At 41.2% G+C, this 27,056-nt stretch overlaps 2 protein-coding genes across 4 annotated transcripts in view; both read right to left on the bottom strand.

Annotated features, from left to right (window-relative positions):
* INSC (INSC spindle orientation adaptor protein) overlaps nt 1-27,056 on the bottom strand; it is a 140,139-nt gene that overhangs the window by 102,896 nt on the left and 10,187 nt on the right. For 2 of the 3 annotated variants that reach the window (XM_035265911.3, XM_009007722.5), the window contains exon 2: nt 1,303-1,403. In XM_035265911.3, coding sequence (XP_035121802.1) covers nt 1,303-1,403 — 101 coding nt within the window. Of the gene's footprint in view, nt 1-1,302; nt 1,404-3,628; nt 3,723-27,056 lie in introns of those variants that run through there. The other variant, XM_035265908.3, reaches the window with a different exon arrangement.
* Nucleotides 10,943-27,056, bottom strand: part of CALCB (calcitonin related polypeptide beta) — a 183,891-nt gene continuing 167,777 nt past the window's right edge. Inside the window, exon 5 of the mRNA XM_035265912.3 lies at nt 10,943-11,096. The gene's annotated coding sequence lies outside the window, so the exon portion shown is untranslated. The remainder of the gene's footprint in view (nt 11,097-27,056) is intronic.

Here is a 27,056-nt window from a genome sequence, read left to right as displayed (position 1 = left end):
AGGAAATTCAGCTGGGATTTCTAACCATGCTCTGAGTCCTCAGGAACTCGAATGAACTGTGTCAAATCCTAAAACCTCTTCATAATGATGGATTTGGGGAAGCAGACTGGTGTGTACACAGAGGTTAAATCAGTTCCAGTAGACTTTTAACAAATAATTTTTTTTTCTGATTTTAAAAGCAACACATACCCAAAAACAAATAATAACCAAACAAACAATATTGAAATTAATGACACAATAAGATGAAATCCCAAGTAATTCAGACGGAGGGTTAAGGATAAAAATAAAATGTCACTGATACATGCAATATATAACACAGAACATTACAACATAAAACAATGGCTTAATGGTTTTACAAAAGTGACTTGGGTTTTGTTGCCTCAAAATAACCCAATCAAAATGTCTCAGCAAAAAAATAAATGAATAAATCAGGCTAGGCAGAAGCCCTAAGCACTCTGAGGTTGCTGAGCTCCTCCATAGACCAAACCTACATTACATTGACCAATTTTCCAGGTTTGCCAGGAGTTTCCAGGGCCACAGAACTTTCATACCCAAATCAGTACAGGCCCCGGCAAACTGGGACAGTTGGTCAGCAAAGCTCTAGCACCCTGGCACTTCCAACACTGGCTCAGGTTCAGGCTCCAGGACCAGCCACATCAAACCTGCACCTGCTTTGCCACATCTTCCATCTGTCTGCAGGCACCTCTGGTGGCCCCAAGTATCTCCTTCTTCAGACAAGATGTTTTCAAGCCCCTCTCACCTCATCATCCAGGCTTTACCTTATGCTCAGTATATACCTTTCCCACCCTCTGTCGTTGTTCAACTCAGAATGACAAGCACTTCCTAAGGATCACCTCTATGCTCAGTTATCTCCTTGGTGCTCTGGACAAAGGAAAAGACATTCAAGGGCAGACTGACACCTTCCAAAAAGCTCAGATAGGGCCTGCACTAATGCCAAGGACCCCCAGCGGCTCCAGCCCCCTAGCCAGGCAGGATCAGGAGCCTCCTCTGGGGTCCTCCATCTTACTAGGCTACTCCACTCAATTATTTGTTTCATAGTGGGCCTCAGCATTAGACTTCAGCTTACTGGGGACTGGGATGTGCCTGATTTCTCCATGTCCCAGGGCCCAGTGCTATTCATATTTGCTGAGTGAACATGGCATCCCCATTTTCCTGGGGAGAAAGACTTATCCTCAGCTTCCTCCCCAGAAAAATGCATGCAGCCTCAGGATGCTGGGGCTGGGCCTTAGTCAGGGTTTAGATGGGGCAGCACTTGCCTGGAGTGACAGCTGTAGGACTTACCGCTGACCTGGCAGGGTGATGGAGTCCTGGTGGCAACCTCCAGGCAGCGCCATCATGTTGATCCCAATCTGCAGCAAGGCCTGCTGGCAGCAGTCGTGATCCTGAAAAGAGAGGGTCGGGTGGCACAACGAGGCCCTAAGAGAAGAGGTGCAATCACCTTCTCTCCCAGATCCAGGCCGTAAGGAACCAAAACAGGCAAAGAGGTAAGTCCTCTTAGCCCTCTTCTCCTTTGGAACCAGTTTATACTCCACTGTCTTCACATGAGTACGGCAGAACCCAGATTTGATCTTGTTTCTAAGTCCTTGGCCCACTTTATATATCTAAAATGTTTTCTTATTCCAATTGCCAAATATTTGCCTGACTTATTTTGGTATGTATCAAACATTGGGGCACACAGCTCACAGGTACTCCATAGGACATAGTTGTACTTGAAAAGTATCTATGGTTTACCTGAGATTCACATTTAACTGGGCATCCTGTATTACTTGCTAAATTTGGCAATTCTACATTCTAATTAGCTGGCTATTGCCACTGTAGAACTGGGTTATTCACTGTGATTATGCTTAAGTCTGTACTGGAAAATGTGACCCTGTTATTGGCATAGTGGCTGCTTTCTCAAATCCATTCCACTGCAGATGATGTAACTGCACCCAAATTGCCAGTAATTGGTTCAGAAATAAGCATGTGACTCAGTTTAGGCCAATGAGCCATGACAGCATTGCTACTAGGAAAAGTATTTTTTTCTCCCAACAGAAAAGTGTTTTTTTTTTTTCTTGCAACAGAGAGCTACAAGATGAGACAGTATCTCTCCTGTTGGACTTGAACAAGGAAGCCTATCCACTTCGTTGCTGTTGAAGACTGTCTTACAATCATGGGATGCCCTAGCTGAAGAACAAAGTTAGCACACCAAGAAAAAAAATGCAAAAATGCTGGGTTCTTGATCACCAAGCCACTGAATCAACTAATGCTGGAGTCTAGCCCAGCTCTAAGCTTCTTATTATCTAAGAAAATAAAAGCTCTTATTGTTTAAGTCAGTCTGAGTGGGGGTTTTTATTCTATACAGACAAAAGCATCCTAATGAATAAAAGTAAGCCAGTTTCTTGGGACCCTCAATCCTAGCACTGAGGATGCACCTAGCTCCCCTGTGCCTCACATTTGAACCAAAACCATCTACCCTCGATTGTCTTTTTCTCCCTCACCTTGTCCCTGCTGTGCTCCTGGAGGCCTTTTTGCACACACTGTCTCTGTTTCATTTCTCTCTCTCTGCCAACTCCTCCAAGCCCAAGAGTAAGACCTCCTGAGGAACATGTAGATTCTTCACCTTTGCCTGGGCACATCAACAGAAGACTCTTACTCTATGATTACAAGGGGCCCCCATAGAAAAGAATGGAGGAGGAGCACTTTAATAGTGATGTGGGTGAACACAAAGCACCCCTTATAATGCTGGGAAGAAAGAAGAAAATGCTCAATCTGAAAAGTGTGGGGAGGTAGGAGCCCAGAATAAACTAGGGCACTAGATAATTCCAGAGACTTGCTGCTGTTGCCTGTGAACGTCTTGAGCGCAGGCGCCACATGTGTTCCTGGCACTGAGCCAAGGTCCAGGCACTTAGCCTGCATTCTACACATCTGTTGAAAGAATGAGTGGGATAAATTTTAATACATTGACGTTGAGCTTCCTCTCGTCATCTGTAACTTAGGATAATAATATCTATTTTAAAGAGCTACTATAATGACGACATGAGATTAGGAATGTGGAAGTATACGGCCAATGTAAGAGCTAAATAAACAGTAGCTGTTATTATTTTCATGTCCTATAAGTCTGCTATGTGCTCAGCTCTGTGGTCAGCTATGCTAAGGGAGATGCAGAAAATGAAATACAGCAGGTCACGTACTTAGCACAGTGAGAGGCTCAACAAGCGTTCGTTAGCTTTCACCATCATTATTTCCATCATTATTATCATTACTGAGAAGGTATATTTCTGGAACCTAGTGAGCCAGTAGGCTAAAAGAGATGGCACAAAAGAAAAACTAGAAACAATGACGTGAAGCATTTATTCCCTTTTCAATATGTTTGACTAAAGAACAAAAAAGGAAAATACCAAATTCTCAGGATAAAAGCTAAGATGTGATTAGATGGCAGTAAGCAAGTAGATTTTATTTTATTTCCATATCTTCACCATTGATAATAAAAGAGGCAAAGTAAAAATGTTGAAATGGAGATTCAAGCCCAATGTAGGAGAGGAGACAGGGAGACACTAAGGAAATTCCACCGCCCATAGAAGTTTGAACCAATAGAATTCTGTAGGATGAGGTGAAGCATACATACCATACCATAAAGTACTAGAGGAACCTCTGGCTCTCATTCAAGCCATTTCTGAGGGACCCAGAGAAAAAAGAGTTGCCATGAGGAGAGGCCTGAATGCAAGAAGTGTTCTGAATTCTAAGAGGCAGATTCCAGAAACACAGCTCTATGACCACAAATTCTATAGCCAGTCTGGATCACCAATCAATGAACCCTTCAGAAAGAAGCGGTGAGCACAAGAAGCCAGCCAGAACACAGCAGGAACAAGCCATGCCAAAAAAAAATCAACTTCTTTTCCTTCAGGAGCCTCTGGGCTCTTAGCTGAGGGAACTGTAATAAGCCTAATATATCTTGATTTTTTAAAGTATCCCAGTGAGGTGCTCTCATTCATTCTTTTTACCCATAGCTTCCCAGCAGTTATGCAGAGGGAGCCTGCCAGCTCATAAAGCCTTGCTTCACATGATCTCGTGTATTCCCAAAGACTGGGAAGTCACCTTAAGGACATCTGATTGCATATGCATCACTGCCCTATTCACAGACTATGTCATTATTGGCTACCTCTTTGCCCCAAAAGGATAAGGTTTCTTAATGTCTAAAGTCAAATCTTGCTCAATGTGAGATGGGGCACAGTTCTGACCCAATGACCTGCATGGTCAAGAGTCTGGGTTGTGAATCAGATTTGCTGTCAGAGGAATCACAGCTTATTTTCACTAGGGATGAAGAAGAATATCTGGAAGCCAAGACAGGAAATACTAGTTTAACCCAGCCATTGTTTATAAAGTGTCGATAACAATAATAATTATAGCCAATATTTACTGAGCATGTTCATTTAATGCCATCATCATCTTCTGTTACAGATGAGACATCTTAAATTCAGTGAGAAGCACAGGTTAGTAGGTGGCAGAAGACTAGAATCCAGGTTTGATGATTGAATGGGAGGTGCTGGAGCAGATGAACATAAGAGTCTGTGTTCAGCCTTTGCTAACAGACAACCAGGCTCCATTCCCTAATGGCAACACCCAGCCCCAGGGGGCCCAGCACTATTCCCTCTCACCAGTACCTTCTAATGCTCTCACTCTCCAGACTGTGAATCTTCCAGCTTCACCTAGTGCCAGCCCTCAGTGACACAGCCCTCAGTAAACAAAAGCAAACACTGCAGCCATATGGAGGGAAGAAAGGGGGATATACAATGGGGAGATACTTGCAAAAGTCCCTGATATTGTGGTTAGTACATAGCAGCCTCAAAGAAGTACCCTTCCTGTTGGAAGGAAGAGTTAAGAAATATCTCTCAGAGCAGAGTTGCTGCTTTTTCCAGTAAGAGAGGTGAAAAGGACACATGTAGGAATGAACAAGGAAGAGAAAATCACTCCATCGCTTCCCCCAGGGTCTTTCCTAATTCACTGAAAATCCCGCCATGGATCCTGCAGCCTTGTTTCCTCAGGCCTCTGGGCTGTACAGCTCCCATCAGAAGTGGCTAGTTTACAGGAAAGACTTGAAGTCTTGAGTGTCTCTGATTTAATTCAATGCCTGCTGTGACAACAGCTCCATTTGGACAGCTTATTTCTGTGCCTACATCCCATTAGAGGCAGCCTTTGCTCACCTCCTTTTGGCTAACCACACAGGGTTTGTGAAGGAAATGGAGACTATTTACAGTAAATTATTCCATTAAAATCAGGAGCAAAGGTGGTTTCTGCCATTGTCTAATGGGCCGATCCATGTACAGCTCAAGGTATGTCTGAGATTGCTTAATCTGCAGTCTCATTAGGGCCATCAACATTAGGGCTGTCAACATGGAAGGGACAGGGACAGGGGATAGTAAGAACTGTGAAAAGTAGTAAGCTTTGGCAGCAGCTCTAGGAACAAGAAAGAGACTGCTATCGAGTCAAAGAGGAGTTGGACAGCATCAGGCAGATATGGTTTTTCCTCAAAGTCTTCAGAAAGTGAAAGGGCTGGAAGCAACAGAGCTGTTCTGTCAGCCCATCATTGTGAATCTCTGCATTTGGAGCTGAAAATGCCCTTAGAGAGCACTGCTTTCTTTACAGGGGAAGAAATAAAGACTTTTCTAGTGTCTCCATATCTGTTTCCTATCTATAAAACATTTACCTTTCTTTCTGACCCCTAAGATATGAACCCACTTCCTACATTTGAGAACTAGGCCTTCACTTATGAGTCTTAGTAAAGGAAAAACCTGCCTCCCAATGTAGAAACTTAAAAAAAAAAAAAAAACCAGTCACTTGTTTCCCAGAATCCTTTGCTGCAAGAACAAAGTACATGACCTAGGTGCCATCAATCAGTCATGCAGAATAGCAGCATGTGACCTAAGATCCACCAATCAGGCACACAGAACAGAAGCACATGACCTAGGATTCACCAATCAGGCACACAGAGCAGAAGCACATGACCTAGGATTCACCAATCAGGCACACAGAACAGAAGCACATGACCTAGGATTCACCAATCAGGCACACAGAACAGAGAAGCACATGACCTAGGATTCACCAATCAGGTACACAGGGCTAGGAGCTTGAGAAGAGATTTCTTTCTGAGACCTTGTGGTACCTGCAGAAGAATCAAGTTCCCCTGTATCTGGCATGCAGATTACACCTTAACATGGGACTACAATGTAGGTTTTTCTTCAATCTGCCTTCCCCAGTCTGTGCAAAATGCACAGGATTTAGAGCCCAGAGGCTAGATTTGGATGTCTTGCCTGAGATTTATCCTGGATACATCCCTTCCCTTCATCATGTTTTTTTCATCTCACAGCCATCTTCCTGGTCAAAGGCATTGGCATCTCTCTCTTGGACATCTGCAAGGCCTTCCTTTCATCACTTGCCCCTTTCCAGATGTGCCCCTCTCTAAACTGTTCTCCACACAACCACCAGGGTGATCTCAAGAACAAATCTAATCACATCGACCCTCTGTTTAAAATCCTTCAATGGCTTTCTGTTGCTACTAGACAAAGACCAAACCCTGTTGGGGCCTGCTTGTCTCACACGGATCTTGTCCCTGTCTAACTGCCTTTCTTGTCCCTCAGCCTTTCAGCCACTCTGGCTGTTGTTCATCCCCACAGCAAGCCACCCCTCCCCTTGCCAAGCACCTTCCTCTATCTCCTCTTACCAAATTATTCCTATTATTCAGAGCTCAGAACAAATGCCACTTCATCAGGGCAGCCTTCCCTGACCACGGATTCGATCACATCCTTTATTATAAGATTCCCTAGTCCCCTCAGTATTTCTCCTCCATAGACTTTATCACAATAGTAATTAAATAATTAAGGGCTGTAATGTTAGGGGCTTTATAAGAGCTTAATGTCTTTCTCCCCTGAAGGTCGGGAGCAGGCACTAGAGGAATGTGCTGCTCACTGCCATACTGCCAGTGCCTGACAGAGTTTGTACATAATAATCAATAGACACTTGCTCACTGAGTGGATGCATTCTTGTGGAAGGAACCTCAGCTTCCTCACTGATAAACTGGAGACAATGGTAACTATTTCACAGTACCCTGATGAGGATTCAGTGAGATGACTGTGGGGTGGGGAGGAGGAGCCTTTACATACCATACACACTGTGCCTTGAAAGGGCTCTGCATCCTAACATCCACTGAGACAAAGCCACCTGTCCCTCCTGAGTTCTTGCAGTCCTCACTGTCTGGTTGTACCCAGCTGGACAGCCTCCCTCCAGCTCTGTGTTCATCAAGTTCTCCCATGGGACAGACGGATGGATCAGTGGACAATCACAATGTTGTGTGAAAACTGCAATGACAGGTAATCAAGGGAATGTCACCCTCCCCCCAAGTGGGGCAAGCAAGCTGTTAAGCAGTACGAGGTCAGAATGGAAGGTGGTGAATAGGGGTCATGGGAAGTTTCTCAGGGCATCACTTCAACACTGAAACTTGAAAGAAGAATGTGGAAAAAGCAGAGGAAGGTAAAGAGGCTAAAAGGAAGAGTGTGCAGGGCACAAGGAAGAGCATTTGACACAGAATCCTGAGCATGGTGAGATTACGGAGCTGCAAGTGTTTCAAGAAGGCTAGAGCACTCAGGCCTAATGGTGGAGTTTATCCCCAGTAGTATGGGAATGCAGAAAAATGAGTGGTCACTTTCAGCTAGGGAAATACAGCAGACTTCTTCACCTTAGAGAAGGTGACATATGAACTGGGCCTCAAATGCAGGGAGGGATTTTGCCAGGTGAAGATGGGACAAGGGCATTCAGAGCCAAGAGCAGTGTGAACCTTGGCAAGGAGACCAGAAAATGTAGCAAGTATTTGGGGACCCAGATCTCTCTCAGGAGGCTGTAGGGACGGTGCTTCTACGGTGTGGACCATGAAAGAAATTGATTATTTAGTCTCTGTCCTGTGGGTGATAGGGAGTCTTCAAACGTGTTTGAGCAGGGGAGTGAAATTATCAGAGTGAAATTTCAGTCCTCATGGTAACCAGTGGAATGGATAAACTCCAGAAAATAAGATCAGGAACAAGGGTTAATTTAAGAGGCAGGTGTAAGCTTTCAGTCAGAGCACTAAAGCCCTAGGGGTGGAGAGGTAGGGACCCAGGAGTGGAAAGAAGGGCTACAAAGATCTCTGGCAGGTAATCACAACACATCTCCCTCCCCAGCCCCCTCTGGGCCTCTATGTGACCTGTGCAAGGATGGCAATAATCATTGGATATATTGCTAGCTGGAGTGGCTGGCATCCTACAGCAATCAGATACTTTAAGAGCCCTGGTTCCCAGGGGAGGCATAAGAAACCAAGCAAGCTGCCACCCAGCCCTGCTGAATGAACTGAGCCTCATGAAATATAGACGGCTCTAGCTCCCTGGAGGAAGCCCCAGTAGCCCCTCACAGCTGTCGGGCAACAGAGCCCAAGAAGTAGGCAGAACAGACTTCAGGACTCACAGAGCTGGGCTGAATCCCCTCCAGGACCTGAGACCTTGGTTGGACAGCCCAGAATGACTTGCATCAAGTAGAGGGGGCCCCACCCAGACCTTTGTTCTGCCCCTCAATTCTGGAGCCAATAAAGTTTCAACAAAGCACAGACAAGGTCCCAAGCCTCTACCTGATTAATTGGATACATCTACCTTTTAGGCCTCATTTTGAAGGCAATAGGAACCTCATCTACACAAATATATCCATAAACTTGACAGAGCTAAGACTACATGTCCCAGCCAATGTCCAAGCAGCCTTCTTGGAGAAGCTCACATCATACTCTCAGAGCATGAGAACTAGTAGGGGGTCCTTAGAGATTACCCCCTTGTAATAATAATGAGGAGGAGGAGGAAGAGGAGGCAAACAGGGAGAAACATGTACTGGGTACTTACTATGTATAAAGTACTGTTCTAAATGCTTTATATTCAGTCCTCAAAATAACCCAATGAGGTAGGTTACTATTGTTATCTCCATTTTTCAGATGAGGAGCCAGAAGCCCAGATGGGTTAACATGGACAATAGAGAAACATGTCCAGAAGAAGAAGAGAGGCTGGGTGCAGTGGCTCACACCTGCAATCCCAGCACTTTGAGAGGCTGAAGCAAAAGGATCACTTGAGGCCAGGAGTTTGAGACCAGCCTGGGCCACATAGCAAACCCCCATCTCTATTTAAAAAGAAAATAGAAAAATTAGATGTGACATGGTTGTACATGCCTGCATCCCAGCTACTGGAGAGGCTGAGGTGGGGGGACTGTCTGAACTCAGGAATTCAAGGTTACAGTGACCTATGATCATGCCACTGTCTTGCCTGAGCAAGACCCTGCCTCAAGAAAAAGGGAAGGGAAGGGTAGGGAAAGGGAAAGGGAAGAAAGGAAGAAAGAAAGAAAAAGACACTGCCTGAGGTCACAACCTGGGACATGCACACAGGCTTCCTCATTCCCACCATGGGAAATCCAAATGAGGCTTTGGCTGGTTGGAACAAAGAGACCCACCAGGGCCTAAGAATGGTTTACCATAGGACATTCATGGAGGCTTAGTTCTCCATCTGTAAATGGAGAAGTTTGCTGTGGTTATCAAGTACAAGGAAATAGAGAATGGGCAGGGAAATTCATGAATCCTTTTCAGATTCAGCTCAGCCATGGAATGGGACAGCAGGTTAACTCAGAAGTGCCCCTTAGTGCCCAGGGTCAGAGAGAGAGGAGCCCAGTGTCAAGGTGTCTTCACTGAAGCCAGTGTGTGCCAGCGCCTGGTTTATATGACTACATACCCTCTAGATACCTCCAGCATGTCCAAGCAGCCTCCCCTGAAGAAGCTTATGTGGCCCTCTTGGAGGAAAGCTCAGGTTCCTGGAATCAGGAAAGCCATGGCTGTCCTTACCTTGTGTCTCAGGGTGGGGTCTTCCTGGCTCTGGGGCTCTGACTGCCCAATTACTCATCAGAGGAGCTTCCAACCCTAAGCCACACCAGGAAGCCACAGCTGCTGGCATTCTGGGAGCTAGCTGGCTCTGAGCTGACAATTTTCTAATGGTCAAAAGTGAGAATCTGGTGCCCAGATCTCAAGATCTTAGGCAAAATGTAGCTCCAAGGGAGGCTTGGTTGGGCCTTTGAGCCACCCCCATCCATAGCTCTGTTTGTTAAGAATACAGATTCAGGAATCAACTGCCCAGGTTCAAATATGAGCTCCATCAGTTATTAGCTGTGTGACCTTGAGCATTAGGTTTTTTTGTCTATAAAATGGTATCTATCATAAGGATAAAATAAGAATGCTGGGCACATTAGTGAGCACACATATGTGAAGTGCCTAGCACACAGTAGGTGTTGATCTAAAGATTGGTTCTACCTCTCTTCTGGTGAGGACAGTGCCTAGAAGTAGGGAGGCAGCCAGAAAAAAACTATCTTGCTGCCTCCTCTGCTCCACTATTCCACTGCTTTTAACTCTAACTTTTAAATTATTCCTTCTTACTTTCTAACTCTTCCTGATATGAATGTTTGCCAACTGCTCAAATGTTCCTTAGCTTTGATTTGCAAAAGTGAGAGACCTCTCCTACTGGGCCCAGGGCCCAGGATGCTAAAATTAACAATCACCATACTTTAAGCTAATGACTTACTGGTTGTGACTGCCACGAATAGACATAACTCTCAGATAAAGGCCATTAGAGAAAATTGAATTGCTCCAACGTGGTGAAAATTTGGATACATCCTATTTCATAAATCATACTCAAAGGGCATACTGGGCAAGCTATTTCCCTCTCTGAGTCATGATGAGGACCCAGGTTGAAGGGGTCTGTATACCCTTGGGAAAGTGAAATAGGAGAGAGAATTGTACAATCTCTTATAGTTTCACAAATATGATTTTATCTGAATTCTACAGCCTTGAGCAAATGACAGCATTGCATCAACAACCATGATAATCTAATCTTCTCTGATTTTATTTCTTCCTCAAGTCCTCCAAATTGCAATTTGGTCAATAACATCTGGAAGGTAGCCTGGTGAGGTCTCAAAAATCCAAAAGTTTACGGTTGGAATTCCAAACTCAGTTTTGCCCGTTACTAGGCCTCTCTGACCTTCAGCTTCTATATCTGTAAAATAGAAATAAAACCTGTTCTCAGGGCTGTGGTCAAAATCACATAAGATGATGTAGGCTGTATGATATTTCAGAAAAAGTGAAATAATAATACCAGAAGCTACTCTGACCCAGCAGGCTAGTTAATGGCACTCCGTAAGAAGTTTTATGATACACATCTTTGTGACCAGTGAAGGATCCATTTCCTATCCGGACTTCAGATCCAAAGAGCTACTTTCCACTAGAGAGAATTAAAAAGCAAAATATATTAAATATGTTGGAAAGAAGCAAAGCGTCCTATAGAAGATATATGATTTGAAACCCAGCACATAGATACTGCTATGGTTCAGTGTCTCCCCCTCCAAAGTTCATAGGTTGAAACATAATCCCCAGTGTGGCAGTGTTGGGAGTTGGGGTGCTTCACTCGATTGTGCTTTGCAGACACTGCTTTTTTCTTTTCTTTTTTACGAATTGAAAGTCTGGGACAAAGCTGCATCAAGCAAATCTATCAGTGCCAGTTTTCCAATAGCATGTGCTGACTTCATATCTTTGTCATACCTTAGTAATTTCTCACAATAATTCCAATTTTTCACTACTATTATATCTGCTGTGGTGATCTGTAGTCAGTGATCTTTGATGTTACTATTGTAATTGTTTTGGGGGGGGTCACAAACTGCACTCCCCATAAGATGGAAAACTTAACCAATAAGTTTTATATGTGTTCTGACTGCTTCACCAACCTGCCATTCCCCTGTCTTTCTCCCTCTCCTCTGGGCTCCCTGTTCTCTGAGACACAACAATATTAAAATTTGGCCAGTTACTAACCCTACAATGCCCTTTAAATGTTCAAGTGAAAGGAAGAGTCACACATCTTTCACTTCAAATCAAAAGCTAGGAATGAGTAAGTTCAGTGAGGACAGCATGTCAAAAGCCCAGAGAGGTCAAAAGCTAGGCCTCTTGCACCAAACAGTTAGGCAAATTGTTAATGCAAAGGAAAAGTTCTTAAAGAAAATTAAAAATGCTACTCCACTGAACACACAAATGATAAAAAAGCAAGACAGCCTATTCTGATATAGAGAAAGTTCGAGTTGTCTGGATAGAAAACCAGCCACAACATTCCCTTAAACCAAAGCCTAATCTGAGCAAGGCCCTAACTCTATTTCATTCTATTAAGACAAAGAGAGGTGAGGAAACTACAGGAGAAAAGTTGGAAGCTAGCAGAGGTTGGTTCATGAGGTTTAAGGAAAGAAGCCCTCTCCATAACATCAAAGTCCAAGGTAAAGCAGCAAGTGCTAATGAAGAAGTCCAGCAAGTTATCCAGAAGATCTAGCTAAAATTATTGATGAAGGTGGCTACACTCAACAGATTTCCAATGGAGACAAAACGGCCTTATATTTAAAGAAGATGCCATCTATGACTTTCATAGCTAGAGAGGAGAAATCAAAGCCTGGTTTCGAAATTTCCAGACTGATTCTCTTGTTAGGGACTAATGCACCTGGTGACTTTAAGTTGAAGCCAATGCTCATTTACCATTCCAAAAATCCTAGGGCCTTTAAAAATTCTGCAAAATCTATTCCGCCTATTCTCTGTAAATGTAACATCAAAGCCTAGATGACAGCACATCTGTTTATAGCATGGTTTACTGAGTATTTTAAGCTCACTGTTGAGACCTACCACTCAGATAAAAATATTCCTTTCAAAATATTATAGCTCATTGATGATACACCTGGTTGTCAAAAGCTTTGATGAAGATGTGAAAAGAGATTAATGTTTCACACCTGCTAACATCCATTCTGCAGACCATGAATCAAGAAGTAACTTTGACTTTCAAGTTTTATTATTTAAGAAATACATTTTGTAAGGCTGTAACTGCCATAGATAGTGATTCCTCTAATGGATTTGGGCATAATAAATTGAAACCCTTTTAGAAAGCAATTACCATTCTAGATGTCATTAAGAACATTCATGATTCATGAGAGGAGGTCAAAATATCAACATTAACAGGAATTTGGAAGAAGTTGATTCCAATCATCATGGATGACTTTGAGAGGTTCAAAACTTCAGTGGTGGAAGTAACTGCAGATGTGGTTAAAAATATCAAGAAAACTAGAATTAGATGTGGAGCCTGAAGATGTGACTAAATTGCTGCAACCTCATGACAAAACTAAACAGCTGTGGATGAGCAAAGGAAGAAGTTTCTTAAGATATAATCTACTCTAGTGAAGAGACAATATTTAGAACATAATGTAAACTTAGTTAATAAAGCAGTGACAGGGTTTGAAAGAATTAACTCCAATTTTACAAAAAGTTTTACTATGGTTAAAATGTTATCTTCATGAAAAGAAGAGTCAATTGATGTGGCAAACTTTACTGTTTTCTTATTTTAAGAAATTGCCACAGCAACCCCCAACCTTAAGCAACCACCATCCTGATTAGTCAGCAGACATCAACATCAAGGCAAGACTCTCCATCAGCAAAAAGATTATGACTTGCTGAAGCTTCAGATGATCATTAGCATTTTAGCAATAAGGTATTTTTAATTATATATGTACATTGTTTTAGACACAGACATTTTATTTCATACTTAATATACTACAATATAGTGTAAACATAACTTTTATATGCAGTGGGAAACCTAATAATTTGTGTGGCTCTCTTTATTGTAATATTGGCTTTATTGCAGTGGTCTGGGACTGAATGTGCAAAAGCTCCGAGGTATGCCTGTAAGTCATGAGAGCCGAGGCCTCATGAATGAATGAATGCCATTAGAAGAAGGCCTTACAGAAGTGGATTCACTTTCTTGGGCCTCTGCCTCTACCATGTAAGCATCCAGTCTTCCTTCCCCCAGAGAGTACAGCATGCAAGCCATCATCATGGAAGAATAGAATGGCTTCACTAGATACCAAACCTGTGGACATCTTGATATGGGACTTCTCAGCCTCCTGAACTGTAAGCCAATAAATTTCTATTCCTTATAAACTATCCAGCCTCTGCCAATCTGTTATACACTCTGTTATAGCAGCACAGAATGGACTAAGAACGAAATCATGTTTTGAATAAACACAAACAAAAACACTAAGACATTTTCTGTGATGAGTAAAATTGACCCAGAAGAAACAATTAATATCTCATTCACATCCTATGTGATCAATGTACTATGGAACATTCAAAGGAGAATCCAGACTGAACCAGAACCTTGGCTTGGCCACAAGGAAGAAGAGTTCTTACTAGCTCATTAACACAAAGGGACAAAAGACAGAACCATCACCTATTCTAGAACCACTGTATATAACAGAATATTCTAGAGTGTGAGCAAGACACAATTATTCTCAACAAATCCTGTTGTCATTGTCATAACATCCTCAGTTAAAGAATCCTTTATGTTGGGAAACAGGGTATAAGGTACATGGACCACATGATCCACATTTATCTGGGGCTCAGAATGGATCAAACATGAAAAACAACCCATTTGCAGAATACTGTTTTATCAAGACTTGTTTAGGTCTAGTGCTTTGCAGTGTCTAGCACAGAGTAGGAGCTCAATAAATGCTAATCTTTCCACCAAGAGTGTTCTATGGTGCTCCAAAAATATCTTGCACTTCCACAATCCTATGCATTGGTCATGGTACCCCAGCACTTCCTAACTGAAATCTCTCAATTCTCTTTTCTATCTCCAAGTAATTCCAATGCTTGAGGACTCATCTCTAATCCAACCTTATCTGGCAGGTCTCTTCAAACACCCTAACTTACATTAATTTCTCCCTCCAAATATGTTATCTAGGAATAAAGAAAGCAGTAAGGTCTTAAAGAATTTTAAATTATATTACAATAGAAAGATGTACCTTTTTGATGCTCCCTCTCTCTTCCCCTTTCTACCTGTGTTGAGTGATGCCAAGGCAACCTGAAAGCCACAATATGGCAAAGCAAAAAAAAAAGGAAGAAGCTGAGACTTGAATCACAGCTTGGAGTAGAGCCACCTAATCCACATCAGTATGTAGGGTAAGCAAGAAATCAACATAATATTTTAAACCACTAATATGGGGGGGGTGGAGTTATTTGTAGCAACTGGTCTTAATTAAAAAGACTAATTGTGAAAACTAAAGTAAATGCTATATATAAGGCACCTGTGAATGTGCTACACATATGGAAGTTGTTCAATACACATGGGGTCCTTTTCCCTTCTTCCTCAGTCTTGGAGAAGATGGTGGGATATTTTGTTTGTCTAATGACAATCAGCTATCTGGACACAGAAGTTAACTCTTGCATAATACAGCCAGAGTCCAGAAGTAATGGGATCAGGGTGGGATGGAATAAATATCTACGAACAATTAAGTCCTATCAGTTCTGAGACTAAGATTGTTTCTCAACCACTGCCTTTTTTGCTTATATTCATCCATTCACAATAACAGATAAAATTTACTACAGTCAGGTCCTTCTAAGGTATCTTTTTTTCATATTTCAACAACCAAAATTGGGATATATATTTCAGTCAGTGGCATCTGGGCATTGTGTCATTGTTTAATTGAAACCATATTTTCTTTTTCATGAAGTAACAGGGATCTTACAGTATATAGCATCTTAAATCCAGTGAAATATGGTATTAGGCACTTAACTATGTGCCAAGAACTCTTCTAAGTGTCTTACATAAATAACTTCAGGTATTCTTCCAAATATCCAAAATAATAAGTACTACTACTATCCCCATTTTAAAATGTAGAAATGGTGACCCAGAGAGGTTCAACAATTTGCTAAGGTACACAGCTAACATGCTGGGTGAGGGTGAAGGCTCTACCTTCTCTTTTAGAGAGGCATAAGAAGCCACTATTTTTAGCACCTGATTTTTAATGGACAATCAATCCTTCTCCTTATAGAGAAAACTCATATAAGATTTTTATCTCCAGCAATATGGTAGCCCAGATGCTTTAAATACTTCTTCATAATAACAATTTTAAAGGATGAATAATGATCCTTTTAATGTTTTTAAAATATATTATTGAGCTGGCAAATGTGTAAGAAATCTGGAGAGGCCAAAAGTAAAGCAAAAGCAGAACCAGGAAATCTAAGCAAGAGTTGAAGGGAGGGATTTTTTGGTTTTGTGTTTTTGTTTTGTTTTGTTTTGTTTTGTTTTGTTTTGTTTTGTTTTGTTTCCCTGAGAACATTTGTTGAATGTTGTATTCTCTGGACTTCTGTTTCCTATGTGTACAGCGAAAGGAGACATGTGATAACACCTAGGAACTTCCCAAGGGGAGGAATCACATAGAGGTCCAGAAAACCAGAAACTCAGTATAAGGGTAAATTGGAAATAAGCCTTCTAAATCAAAATTGTCAACAATGAAAGTTGAGAATTAATGACCACAATATGGGCCTCACATAGGCTTGTGGCCTGAATTTACATTATCTGTTGGGGAAACGGGAGACTCAATTAGAGAATTTAGTTTCAAGAAATAAAAGAGAGTAATGGAAACATTTTCAAAGAACAAAGGCTATAAAATATGGCCAAGAAAATTTGAGAAAGAACCAAATACAACTTTTCTACATCAAAATACAGTAATTAAAATGAAAATCTCATTGGATAGATTAATCACAGATTAAAAAAATGGATTAGCATATCAAAAGATAGAACAAAAGCAATGAACCAAGATGCAGTCCAGAGAAATGAAGAGAGAAAAAATATGAGAAAACTAAAGCTAAGAAACACAGAGTGATGGGATCTAACAAGTAGTTCATCATGTTTGCAAAGAAAGGTAAGAGAGAGAATGGGGAAAACAGTGATATTTAAAGAATCAGTGGCTGAAGAGTTTCCTGGATTTTTTGAAAGACAAAACAACTTTCAAATTAAGAAATCCTAATGAATCCCCTGCAGGATAAGTAGAAAACATATATATACATACCCTAAACAATGCATAAGATTAATGAGCACCAAAGACAGAAGATTTTGAAAGCAATCAAAGGAAAAAGGAAACTAGATTGACAGATGACCACTTAACAACGATGAAAGTCAGCAGACAACAGGAAAATATATTATGTCAGAAAATAATTGTCCCAAAATCCTATATCCACAGAAATTATCTTTGAAGAATAAGTATGAAATATAAGCATTCTCAGACAATCAAAAATTTCACACTAAAGGAAATTCTGAAGGATTTTCTTCAGGCAGAAAGAATGTAATGTCATGTGGAAGGTTTGAGATACAAAAAGAATGATGAGCAAACTTGTTTGAAACTGTGGGTAAATCCAAAGAGACTTTGACTTAGTAACAATTACAGGGCCAGGCATGGTGACTCATGCCTCTAATTCCAGTACTTAGGGAAGCTGAGGCAGGAGGATCACTTAAGCCCAAGAGTTCAAGACAAGCCTGGGCAACATTGTGCAGCCCCAATCTCTGCAAAAATTTAAAACATAAGCCGAGTGCAGGGACTCCTATCTGTGTTTTCAGCTACTCGGAAGGCTGAGGTGGGAGAATCATCTCAGCCCAGGAGGTTGAGGCTGCAGTAAGCTGTGATAGTACCACTGTATGCCAGCTTGGGCAACAGAGCAAGACCCTGTATCCAAAAAAAAAAAAAAACATTATAATCCCGAATTTTTAAGATTAGTTAAATCTAAAATATTGTATATAATTCAGAAGAATATGACTAAAATTGTTTAAAGTGCTCCAAGGTTCTATCTGGGGGAAGAAAAACAGAGATGTAAATTAAGTTTAGGTTTTTTAGGTTATTATTAATGCTATGATATCTAAAGTAATTAACTAAAAGATCAGACACAGAGAAAGAGACAATTCGCTCCAACTCTATAGAGGAAGAAAAATAAATGAGTAGAGGGGAGTATCAATGTATAGTAGTAATCACATTAAGGGGAAATTAGCTAAACTACCCAGTTATAAGCAGAGATTATTAAGGGTACATTACATGGAAAGAACTGGAAGTTGTGCATGCTGTGTGCTAGCTACAAGAAATATCCCTAAAACAAAAAGACATAAAATAGCTTAAAATTAAAGGCCACAAAAGATATACCATAAAAATACTTATCTAAAGAAATCAAATGCTACTGTATTCATATAATACAAAACAAGCTTTAAGGCAATGAAGAGATTCACTACCTAAAAATTAAAAGTTCAGCCTGTTAAGAAAATATAATAATGAGGATATACCTAATAGCATAGTCTTAAGATGTGCAAAGTAAAATTGATAAAACTTCAAGGAGAAATGAACTAGTCTTAAATCACATACATTTCAACACAATTCTGTCATTAATTGATAGATCAAGCAGGAAAATTAACAGTAAGGATATAGGATATTTGAATGGCACATTAAAGTTAGATTTAATGTTCATTAACAGAACACCCAGGATACACTTTCTTCTCAAGCACTCATGAATCATTCTTTTTTTTTTTAATCAAATACTTTCTAGACCTTAAAGCAAGCCTCAACAAATTGCAAAAAATTAACATTGGGGTTGTAATCTCTACACCAACATAAATACCCCAAACATTTGGATATTTCTAAACACACAAGCTATAAGTCAAATAAAAAATTATAGCAGAAATTAGAAAATAAATCTGAATGATTATTAAAATATACATATAAAAATCATGTAGCATATAGATAAAATAGAAAAACAAAAATTACAGACTTAGACTTAAATATTTAAATTAGAAAACAAATGTGAAAATTCAAAGAATCTCTAATTTCTCCAACATAATGCTCTCCAACACGAGAAACTTTAAAAGGAAGAGGAAAGTAATTCCAAAGAAAGTATCAGAAGGAAAATAATTAAGAGAGGAACAAACATTAAATAAAACACAAATCAAAATACAAAACAAAACATAAACACAAACAAAATGACTAAAGTTTGTCTATTTTATTTATCTTTTCATAAATAAAATAGAGAAACTTCTGGCAAGATTGGGAAAAAATCAGATAAAAGAGAAAACAAATAATGTTAGCAATAAAAGAGGTTTATTTCTTCAGATACAGCAGAGATAAGAGAATATTATGCAATATCATTGAAAACATAAATAAGCTAGATGTATTCCTAGAAAAATATAATTTACCAAAACTGATTCAAGGAAAAATAAATCCATAACCACTGAAAGAATTCATCAGTAGTTTAAAATCTTCCCATAAGGAAAACACCAAGCCCAGAGATGCATGAGTTTATATCATTCAAAGGAAAAATAACCAAACTCTTCCACAAAATAGGAAAAGAGAAAACATACTTCAGTTGATCGTATAAGGCAGAAATAACTTTGATACTGAAACTGCACAAGAACACAAGAAAGGAAATATATGGGCCAATCTCAGAACCATAAATGAAAATATACTAAACAAATATTAGCAAGGAAAATCCAGCTAGATATGAAAAAGATTGTATATCATGGCCAAGTTGGATCTAGCCTAAAAATACATGGTTATTTTAACATTAGAAAATACATCAATGAAACTCATCACATAAAGAAGGAAAAATTTAATGACATCTCAATAGATGAAGAAGAATAATTTGATACAATTCAGCAGCTATTCATAAAATATTTTAGCAAACTAGAAATAGAAGAGATATCCTTAAACTGATTATAGGGCATCTACCAAGAAAAAATATATACCACAAAAATATACTTGATGACATGTTGAATGAAAGCATTTCCTATGAGATCAGAAACAAAATAAAGATGCCCAGCTCTTAACAATTTCTACTTATTACTGTGCTAGAGATCTTAGCTAGTGTAGAAAGAAAGAAAATGTATTAGAATGGGAAGAAACAAAACTGTCATTATTTGCAGCTGATATGGTTTTCCACAGGGAGCCACATCTGCCTGTGCACATCTACACACAGCCAAGAGAGTAAGGACTCTGAAGCTGGCCTCTGCTGTGTTCATCCAGCCACCCCAACACAGGCCTGGGTCCACCAGACACAGACCTCCAGTCCACTTGGCAAGCCAAGAGTCCACGGCTCTGTGTCTTTGCAGACACAGTACCCTTCCCTGATTCTTATGATAAATATGAACTAGCAATTAATCCTCATTGTCTATGTAGAAAATTCAAGAGTTTCTACAAAAATATTATTTTAATTTATATAAGGTCTTAGAGCGTCAGAAATAAATATTCAAAAGTCAAGTGTAGTTCTAGACATCAGCACAAACAGGGTAAAATTTAGAAGACAGGTCATTAACAAAGCAACAAAAATATGTAAGGGCCATAGAAATGAACCTTAACATGTGCAAGTCCCTCCTTGAGAACATTGTAAAATATTATTCAATGATATTAAGGAAGGCCAAGATAAATTACTAGATAGTTCATGCATATGAAATATCATATATATGATGGGGAAATGTTAATTCACCATAAACTGCTCTAAAGATTCAGTTCAATTCCAACCAACTCCCTATAGGATTTTTTTTCTAGAACTTGACCAGCTGAATCTGAAATGTGTAGCCCAGATATTTCTGAAAAAAAAATTTGGAGAGATTTTTCCTGCCAGTTAATAAGACTTTTTAAAAACTAATAAATACAGTGGAATATTGACCCTGGAATTGGAATAAACATAGAGAACAGAATGGCAAGCCCCTAAATAGACCCAAGTAAATATGGAAACTTGATTAATGAGTGAGGAGGGGAAGATGGAGTGCAACCTATTCAGAGTTCTCTCTCTCTCTGTCTCTCTCAATCTCTCTCTCTCTCTCTCTCTCTCTCTCTCACACACACACACACACACACACACACACAGAGAGAGAGACCAAATTACAATTAGAAAGTGAATAGATAGAAAGTGAATGGGGCTGGGGACGCAAGTGATGTTCAGTCGTTCTTGACTGGTATGTGAGGGGAGAGCTCTTTCTTACTCACATACTTCTACCCTTGAGGCTCCCTCTTGCCCCAAGTAAATATCTGGCTGGATTGGTCCAGAGAAAAATAAACTAAGAGGGGTACTTTAAAAGCCCCTTTCTGCAGCCAGAAAAAGCCAGCCTAGCTCTAGGACCAAGCAGATGAAAAAGCTTCTAAAAATGAGGAAGGGAAGGTTAACTAAGAGGCACTGACCAGATACCCACCACCCTGCTAACACAGCAGACAGCAAGGCTGAATCGTTAGTAAAAGCTGCCAAAAAGGGCTTTCTGTAGCCATGATCTTTGCAACACCTGGCACAGGGGCCAGCCTAGCCCCTCACCTCCGGGTCCAGATGGGTGGGGGCTGCCCAAGGCTAAGAACATTTCAACCTTACGTGGTACAGGTATGTCGTGGCAGGTGCTGTCATCCTGATAATTCTGTCACCTGGTGAATCCCACAAACCTTATCCCATGCAGTCCTTATGATGCCCCTTCCCAAGTCCAAAAAGTGACACAACCAAACACAGACTAGCAGCCAAGAAACCTTCAGCCTAGCCCCAGCTCTGCCAGTAACTAACTACATAACTTTAGTCAAGTTACTTAACTTCTCTAAGCCTCTTTTCTCCTATGTAAACTGGGGATAATAATATATATTTCATTACCTTGCATATTTATTAAGATAAAAATTAAGATATAATAATGGATATGACATTATGGCACTGCTTCGTATGCCCATATGATTCCAGGAAAATAGGGGAGATTTTGTGAGGCAATATTGTCTGTGGAAAAAAATAAATAAATCTCTTAAGAGACCAAAAGGAGTGAAAGGTATTATTCAGGCAAAATGAAAAATCAGCCCTTGGTTGGGATAGGATCAAGGAAGACAGGATCAAGTAGAACTACATTTGACTTTTGAATAATCATTTCCTATTGGCATAATGTAAACAAGAAATCTGGAATGTTATACAAAACAGGCTCTCAGAAATTGGTTTTTTTTTTTTACCCTATACTTTGCACAAAAACAAATGGAGGCCCAGAGAGAGTAAATGTCTTGTCCAGCAAATTTGTGGTAGAACCCAGAATAGAATTCAAGTTCTTTCTAGCCTCCTTCTAGAGTTTCACCCATCCAAGTTCCATCCACCTTGCTTGATCCATGATTGCTACCCCAAAGGGCATAATGACCCCACAACTGAAGAAAACACCACTGCCTTCCCCAGGATATTCTCTGAGGAACATGGAACAGGGTGAGGAAGTACTTATTTTCCTGTGCCTACAAATTAGCTTGCTCACAAATATAACTCACCCTCCTTCATGTGGAAACCCTCTGCCTACTGTACAGCACAAGACAAACAGGACATGGTTCTGACTAAGAGCTTAAGAACCAGTTACCATCCAGCACTGATGCAAACCTTGGTGCCTGGGTTGGCAGGATCTATGGTCCAAATCCCTCTGACTTTTCAAGATATCTCCAGCTTCAGCCCTCCCCAATAGGATCCTAAATGCAGGAATGGAGGTACATCAAAAGACACTTCACTTTGAAATCTTGTTGATGTTAAGCCATAGACTTTTGCAGATTTCAGAGAGGTTGTTCTTAAAGAAGTAGCTTTAAGTTCCTTAGGACAGTAGGACAACAAATAGGTGAGTTTGGTGAAGTCCCTGTAGGCCCTGGCCCCAGGCCAGACCAATCACTGGCCTTAGGGCCCAAATATGTATCCTAGATGCCCACCTGAGGCTGTTAGTCTCCCTGTGGGTTGCTCTCTCTCCAGCTGGGAAGGGGCTTTCTCTTCTTGCAGTGGCCTCAGGCACAAGACATCCCCTCACCACAGACAAACCTCCTTCCCCTCTCTCTCATCAGGCCCCTTTGTGGCAGCAGCCATGATCATGGCCACCAGTGAGATGTCAACAAGGGCTGTACACATAATTGAGAGAGAAACTGACCACAGGCCAAGCTTCACGAATGCATAAAGGGTCCAGAGTCAGTCTCTCTCTCCATCCACAGGCTGCTCTTTCTGATTCCACATCTGGCCAGCTCTGAGGCCAGGCTAACACCCTGCTTTGGTCTGAGTCAAGAGGAGAAGACAGTGTGGTCCTGGGGGTCAGGCAGAGCATCTGCTCTGTATCAAGCCCCAGCTAAATGACAGAGGAGATGAAGAAAACAATTTTCTTCTTAGAATTTTCTTTTCCATTGAAAAAGATATGTAAATGAATAATTAAATAAAACAGAAATTCCTCCATCATGAGTTCAATGACATGCTTGACCTTTTGAAACAAGTGCTCTATAGTGCCTTAGACAATGTATGCCCCTTTTCTGGGCCTCCAGTTTCCCATCTATAAGAGTAGAGGGCTGAATTAGATGAGCTCCTGCTCTGAATCTAATGTTCCTACAATCCAATAACTGCAGAGGCTTCTAAAAAAGTCATTCATGGCCATAGCCCAGACCTGAATTTTTTCTCCGGCTTGCTCTTCCTAGAACCCAGACTGCTCTGCGTTCTTTGCTCAAAGGTGGCTTCAAGGTATAGGAGACATGGAGGGTTTGTCCCAGGGACTGCCACTCCCATATCCTGCGGTTTGTATTAGCCATAAAGCCCCACACCGTTGTATCCAGGAGCAACCCCAGAAGTCCTTCTAGCCTCAGTGTTCCTGCTGACCAGAAGGCCAAGCAGATTCACCCAAGGCCATTGTCTTCTTGCTCTCCGAGTCCCCAGCCTATTCTTCCTCCATCTGATTTTAGTTTCAGCTTCTCAAAACACAGCTCTCATTGTAACATCTTCTTGAAAACCTGTATCTCCCCAAAGTCTCTCAAGTCAGATGTGAACTCTTTAGCCTGGTACTCGTTACACTCCAGACCCTGTTTCTAGCCCACCCCTCCTCTTTTTAGCATTACCACCCAGTATTCCCCAACATGTCCCTTATGTTCAAGCTTCAGAGCAACTTTTCCATTATCCTTCAGGAGTGACTTGCCCTCCCCACCTGTCAAGATTCAGCTTAAATGTGGCTTCCTCCCAGATGCTTACTCTGATCTCCAACCCACAGGGCTCCTAAAACACTGAAGTGTTGACATCATTCATTCTGAGCCTGAGAGACTTGCTTGGTTTTGTAGCTGACTGGTGATCTCCTATGGGTGCATCTTGTCTCCTTGAGAGAGTCAAAGTCCTGCAAGAATATGCCCATATTGGCTGGGCACGGTGGCTCACACCTATGATCCCAGCACTTTGGGAGGCTGAGGTGGGCGGATCACCTGAGGTCAGGAGTTCAAGACCAGCCTGGCCAACATGGTGAAATCGCGTCTCTACTAAAAATACAAAACTTAGCCCACCGTGATGGCATGAACCTGTCATCCCAGCTACCAGGAAGGCTGAGGCAAGAGAATTGCTTGAACCTGGGAGGCAGAGGTTGCAGTGAGCTTAGATTGCACCATTGCACTCCAGCCTGGGTGACAGAGAAAGACTCCATCTCAAAAAAAAAAAAAAGCCCATATTAGCCAGCATCTGGCACAATGCTCTACAAAGAGCAAGTAAAGACTTGTTGAAAGCAACGAGGATAACTGGACAGATCATAGGGGCAGGGCAGACAGAGGAATGAATGCAAAGTGCTAAGGGGCCTCATACGTAGGCAGAGCTATAGAGACATCCATTAAATAAAAAATGAAATGGAGGATAAATGAATGAATAAGTGGACCTTGGTCCTAGCCACCATCTTCTCTCACCTAAATCTCTACAATAGGCTTCTGATCCATTTCTCCCCCTGGAAACACCCGACTATCTTCATAGCAGTTATAGCATGTCATTTCTCTCTTCAAAACTTTTCAATATTCACCAACATTCATATTAAAAACCAAGGTTCTTCAAATAACCCACAAGAGCCTTCATGATCTGGCCCCCACTATTGCATTGATCTCAACTCCTTCAACTCTCCTCATCCCTCATTTGACTCCAGTCATATGGACCAGCAGGCTCTTTCTCAAGCATGCCTCAGAGCCTTTGCACTTACTCTTCTTTTTATTTGGCTCCTCTTCTGACAAGTATTCACATAGCTTCCTCCTGGCCTCTGCTTAAGTGTCTGCTTATTAGAGAAAACCTCCTTAGCCTGTATAAATGTATAAACCCCCTCCTACCCTTGGAGCTCCCTTACTATATTTCTCCATAGTATTTATACTTTGTATTGTGTATAGTACCCGTTTACTGTCTATCTTCCCAAACCAAATCCTCCAAGGGCATGAAATCTGTGCTTTGTCCACTGTTGAATCTCCAGTGCTGAGAACTAAATGTGGCACCTACTAGGTAGGTGCTAAGTATATAAATGAATGAATGAGGGAGGGAGGGAATGAGTGAATGAGTCTGTAACTTAGACCCTTGCAACCTTCTGGCATTTTTCCAAGATGCTTTTATCTGATGTGGCTGTCATTGTCCTATGCCTGCTCAGTTCCAGCCCTGTCAGCCACGAAAGCAGATGGATAGCACACATTCTAGGGAGCTCTTTGTAAATGACAAGCCTAAGAGAACTGAAAGAGCAGCTTCTCGGAGGGCAGGGCCAGGATTAGTCTACTGCCTGGTTTCTAAATGCCACATTTTTAAATCCTTCTCTCCCATCCTCCCCTAGCCTCTCTGCAAATTCCACAGGGTTAAAGTGCAACTTTAGTCTAAAATGAAGAAGAAAACAAAAGCATCATTTTTTCCATAGTATGGCTTACAGGGAGCTATGTTCCTATTTCCCCTTAAGGCCAGAGCCCCCTAACACCTCTGCAAAGCCCAGTCTGCCTTATATCTACCTGAATAAGGAGTCTAATCTCTAAGTTCTCATCACCAACGAAAGAGGGGAAGCCAGAAAAGCAGACAGTGATCCAAGAGGAGTCATCAATGTGGCTGCTTCTGGTCTCCCACTCTTCCTGCTAACAACCTGCAATCATACCCAGCCCAGCCCTAGACCAGCACAGTAGCATCTTCCCCACCCCTGACAGTCTCCTTGCCTGGGTTTCTGAGCTATGAGGACCATAGAAAAGAGGGATAAAGTAGTCAGGCTGAAGATAATGCATTGAGTCCTGCTATAAATCCAACATAAACTCTTATACATGGATGGATAGGTGGGTGTCAGATGGGTGGGTGGGTAAGTGACTGAAAGAACAAGATGAAATACAAAGTTGAATGAGTGAGTGAGGAATGTAAGAGTGAGTGAGTCAGAGGGATTGAATGGGCTGTTCTGTTCTAGTGCTGATGACATCTTTGCAAGGATGGCTCACTGAACTTAGTAAGACCCACTTTTTGTATTCTCTTTTAAGACTATGTCTAGTGTATTGCTAGAGGTAGGAAGGATGTTGGCAGCTGCTGACAAATGTGAATCATACAAGTAGCTAAAGTTCCAAGAAGGCTTTCATAGGATTGTAAAGATATTTTATGCAAGTACCCAACAAGCCAAGTCAGGACCACCTGGAAACCCCTTCTATTTCCTGTATGCTCTATAAGCCAGAGATAAGGATAGATAGAGAAGCCACAGCTCAGGGATGCCTTTTCTGACTTAGCCACTTCCTCCAGCGACCTTCTTAAACTAATCCAGGAATTAGATGTTACCTGTCACCAGCACCCTAAAAGCTCCTTAGTGACATCCTAATTTGTACAAAAGAAGGTAAGGTCTCTAGGGGACAGACATGGTTGGCAGGCACTCCAAATGCAAGCTGTCCCAAAATGAATTGTCATTTTCCTCCTCAAATCTGCTTCTCTCATAATTTTTATTCCACTGAATGGTACACATCTTCTATGTGGTTACTCAGATGATAAATCTTCATTCATTCATTTGTTCAACATATATTTGTGGTATGTGTCAGTAACATGGTACCATGATACCTGCTAGGATAAAGTAATGAGCAAAATCAGACTTTGCCCCAACCATCACAGATCTCATCATCACATAGAGAAGATAAGCATTAATGATTAAATAAATAAATGCAAAATTGAAATGATGATAAAGCCTTGAAGGAGGTACATGATGTTTTAAAACTTTATAAAATGAGGTTGGACCTAGTCCTGAGGAATATGAAAGTGACAGCTCAGCTGACAACTGAGAGTTAAGCAGGAATTCAGTAGGTGGAGTCAGGAAGAACAAGCATTCTAAGCAGAGGAACAGCAAATATAAAGACTTATGGTGGGAGGAAACCTAACAAGCCCT

Source organism: Callithrix jacchus, chromosome 10 (assembly GCF_049354715.1).
Source record: "Callithrix jacchus isolate 240 chromosome 10, calJac240_pri, whole genome shotgun sequence".
Taxonomy (NCBI): Eukaryota; Metazoa; Chordata; class Mammalia; order Primates; family Cebidae; genus Callithrix; species Callithrix jacchus.
Note: the sequence above shows the minus strand (reverse complement) of the source record. Positions and strands in the feature narration are given on the sequence as shown.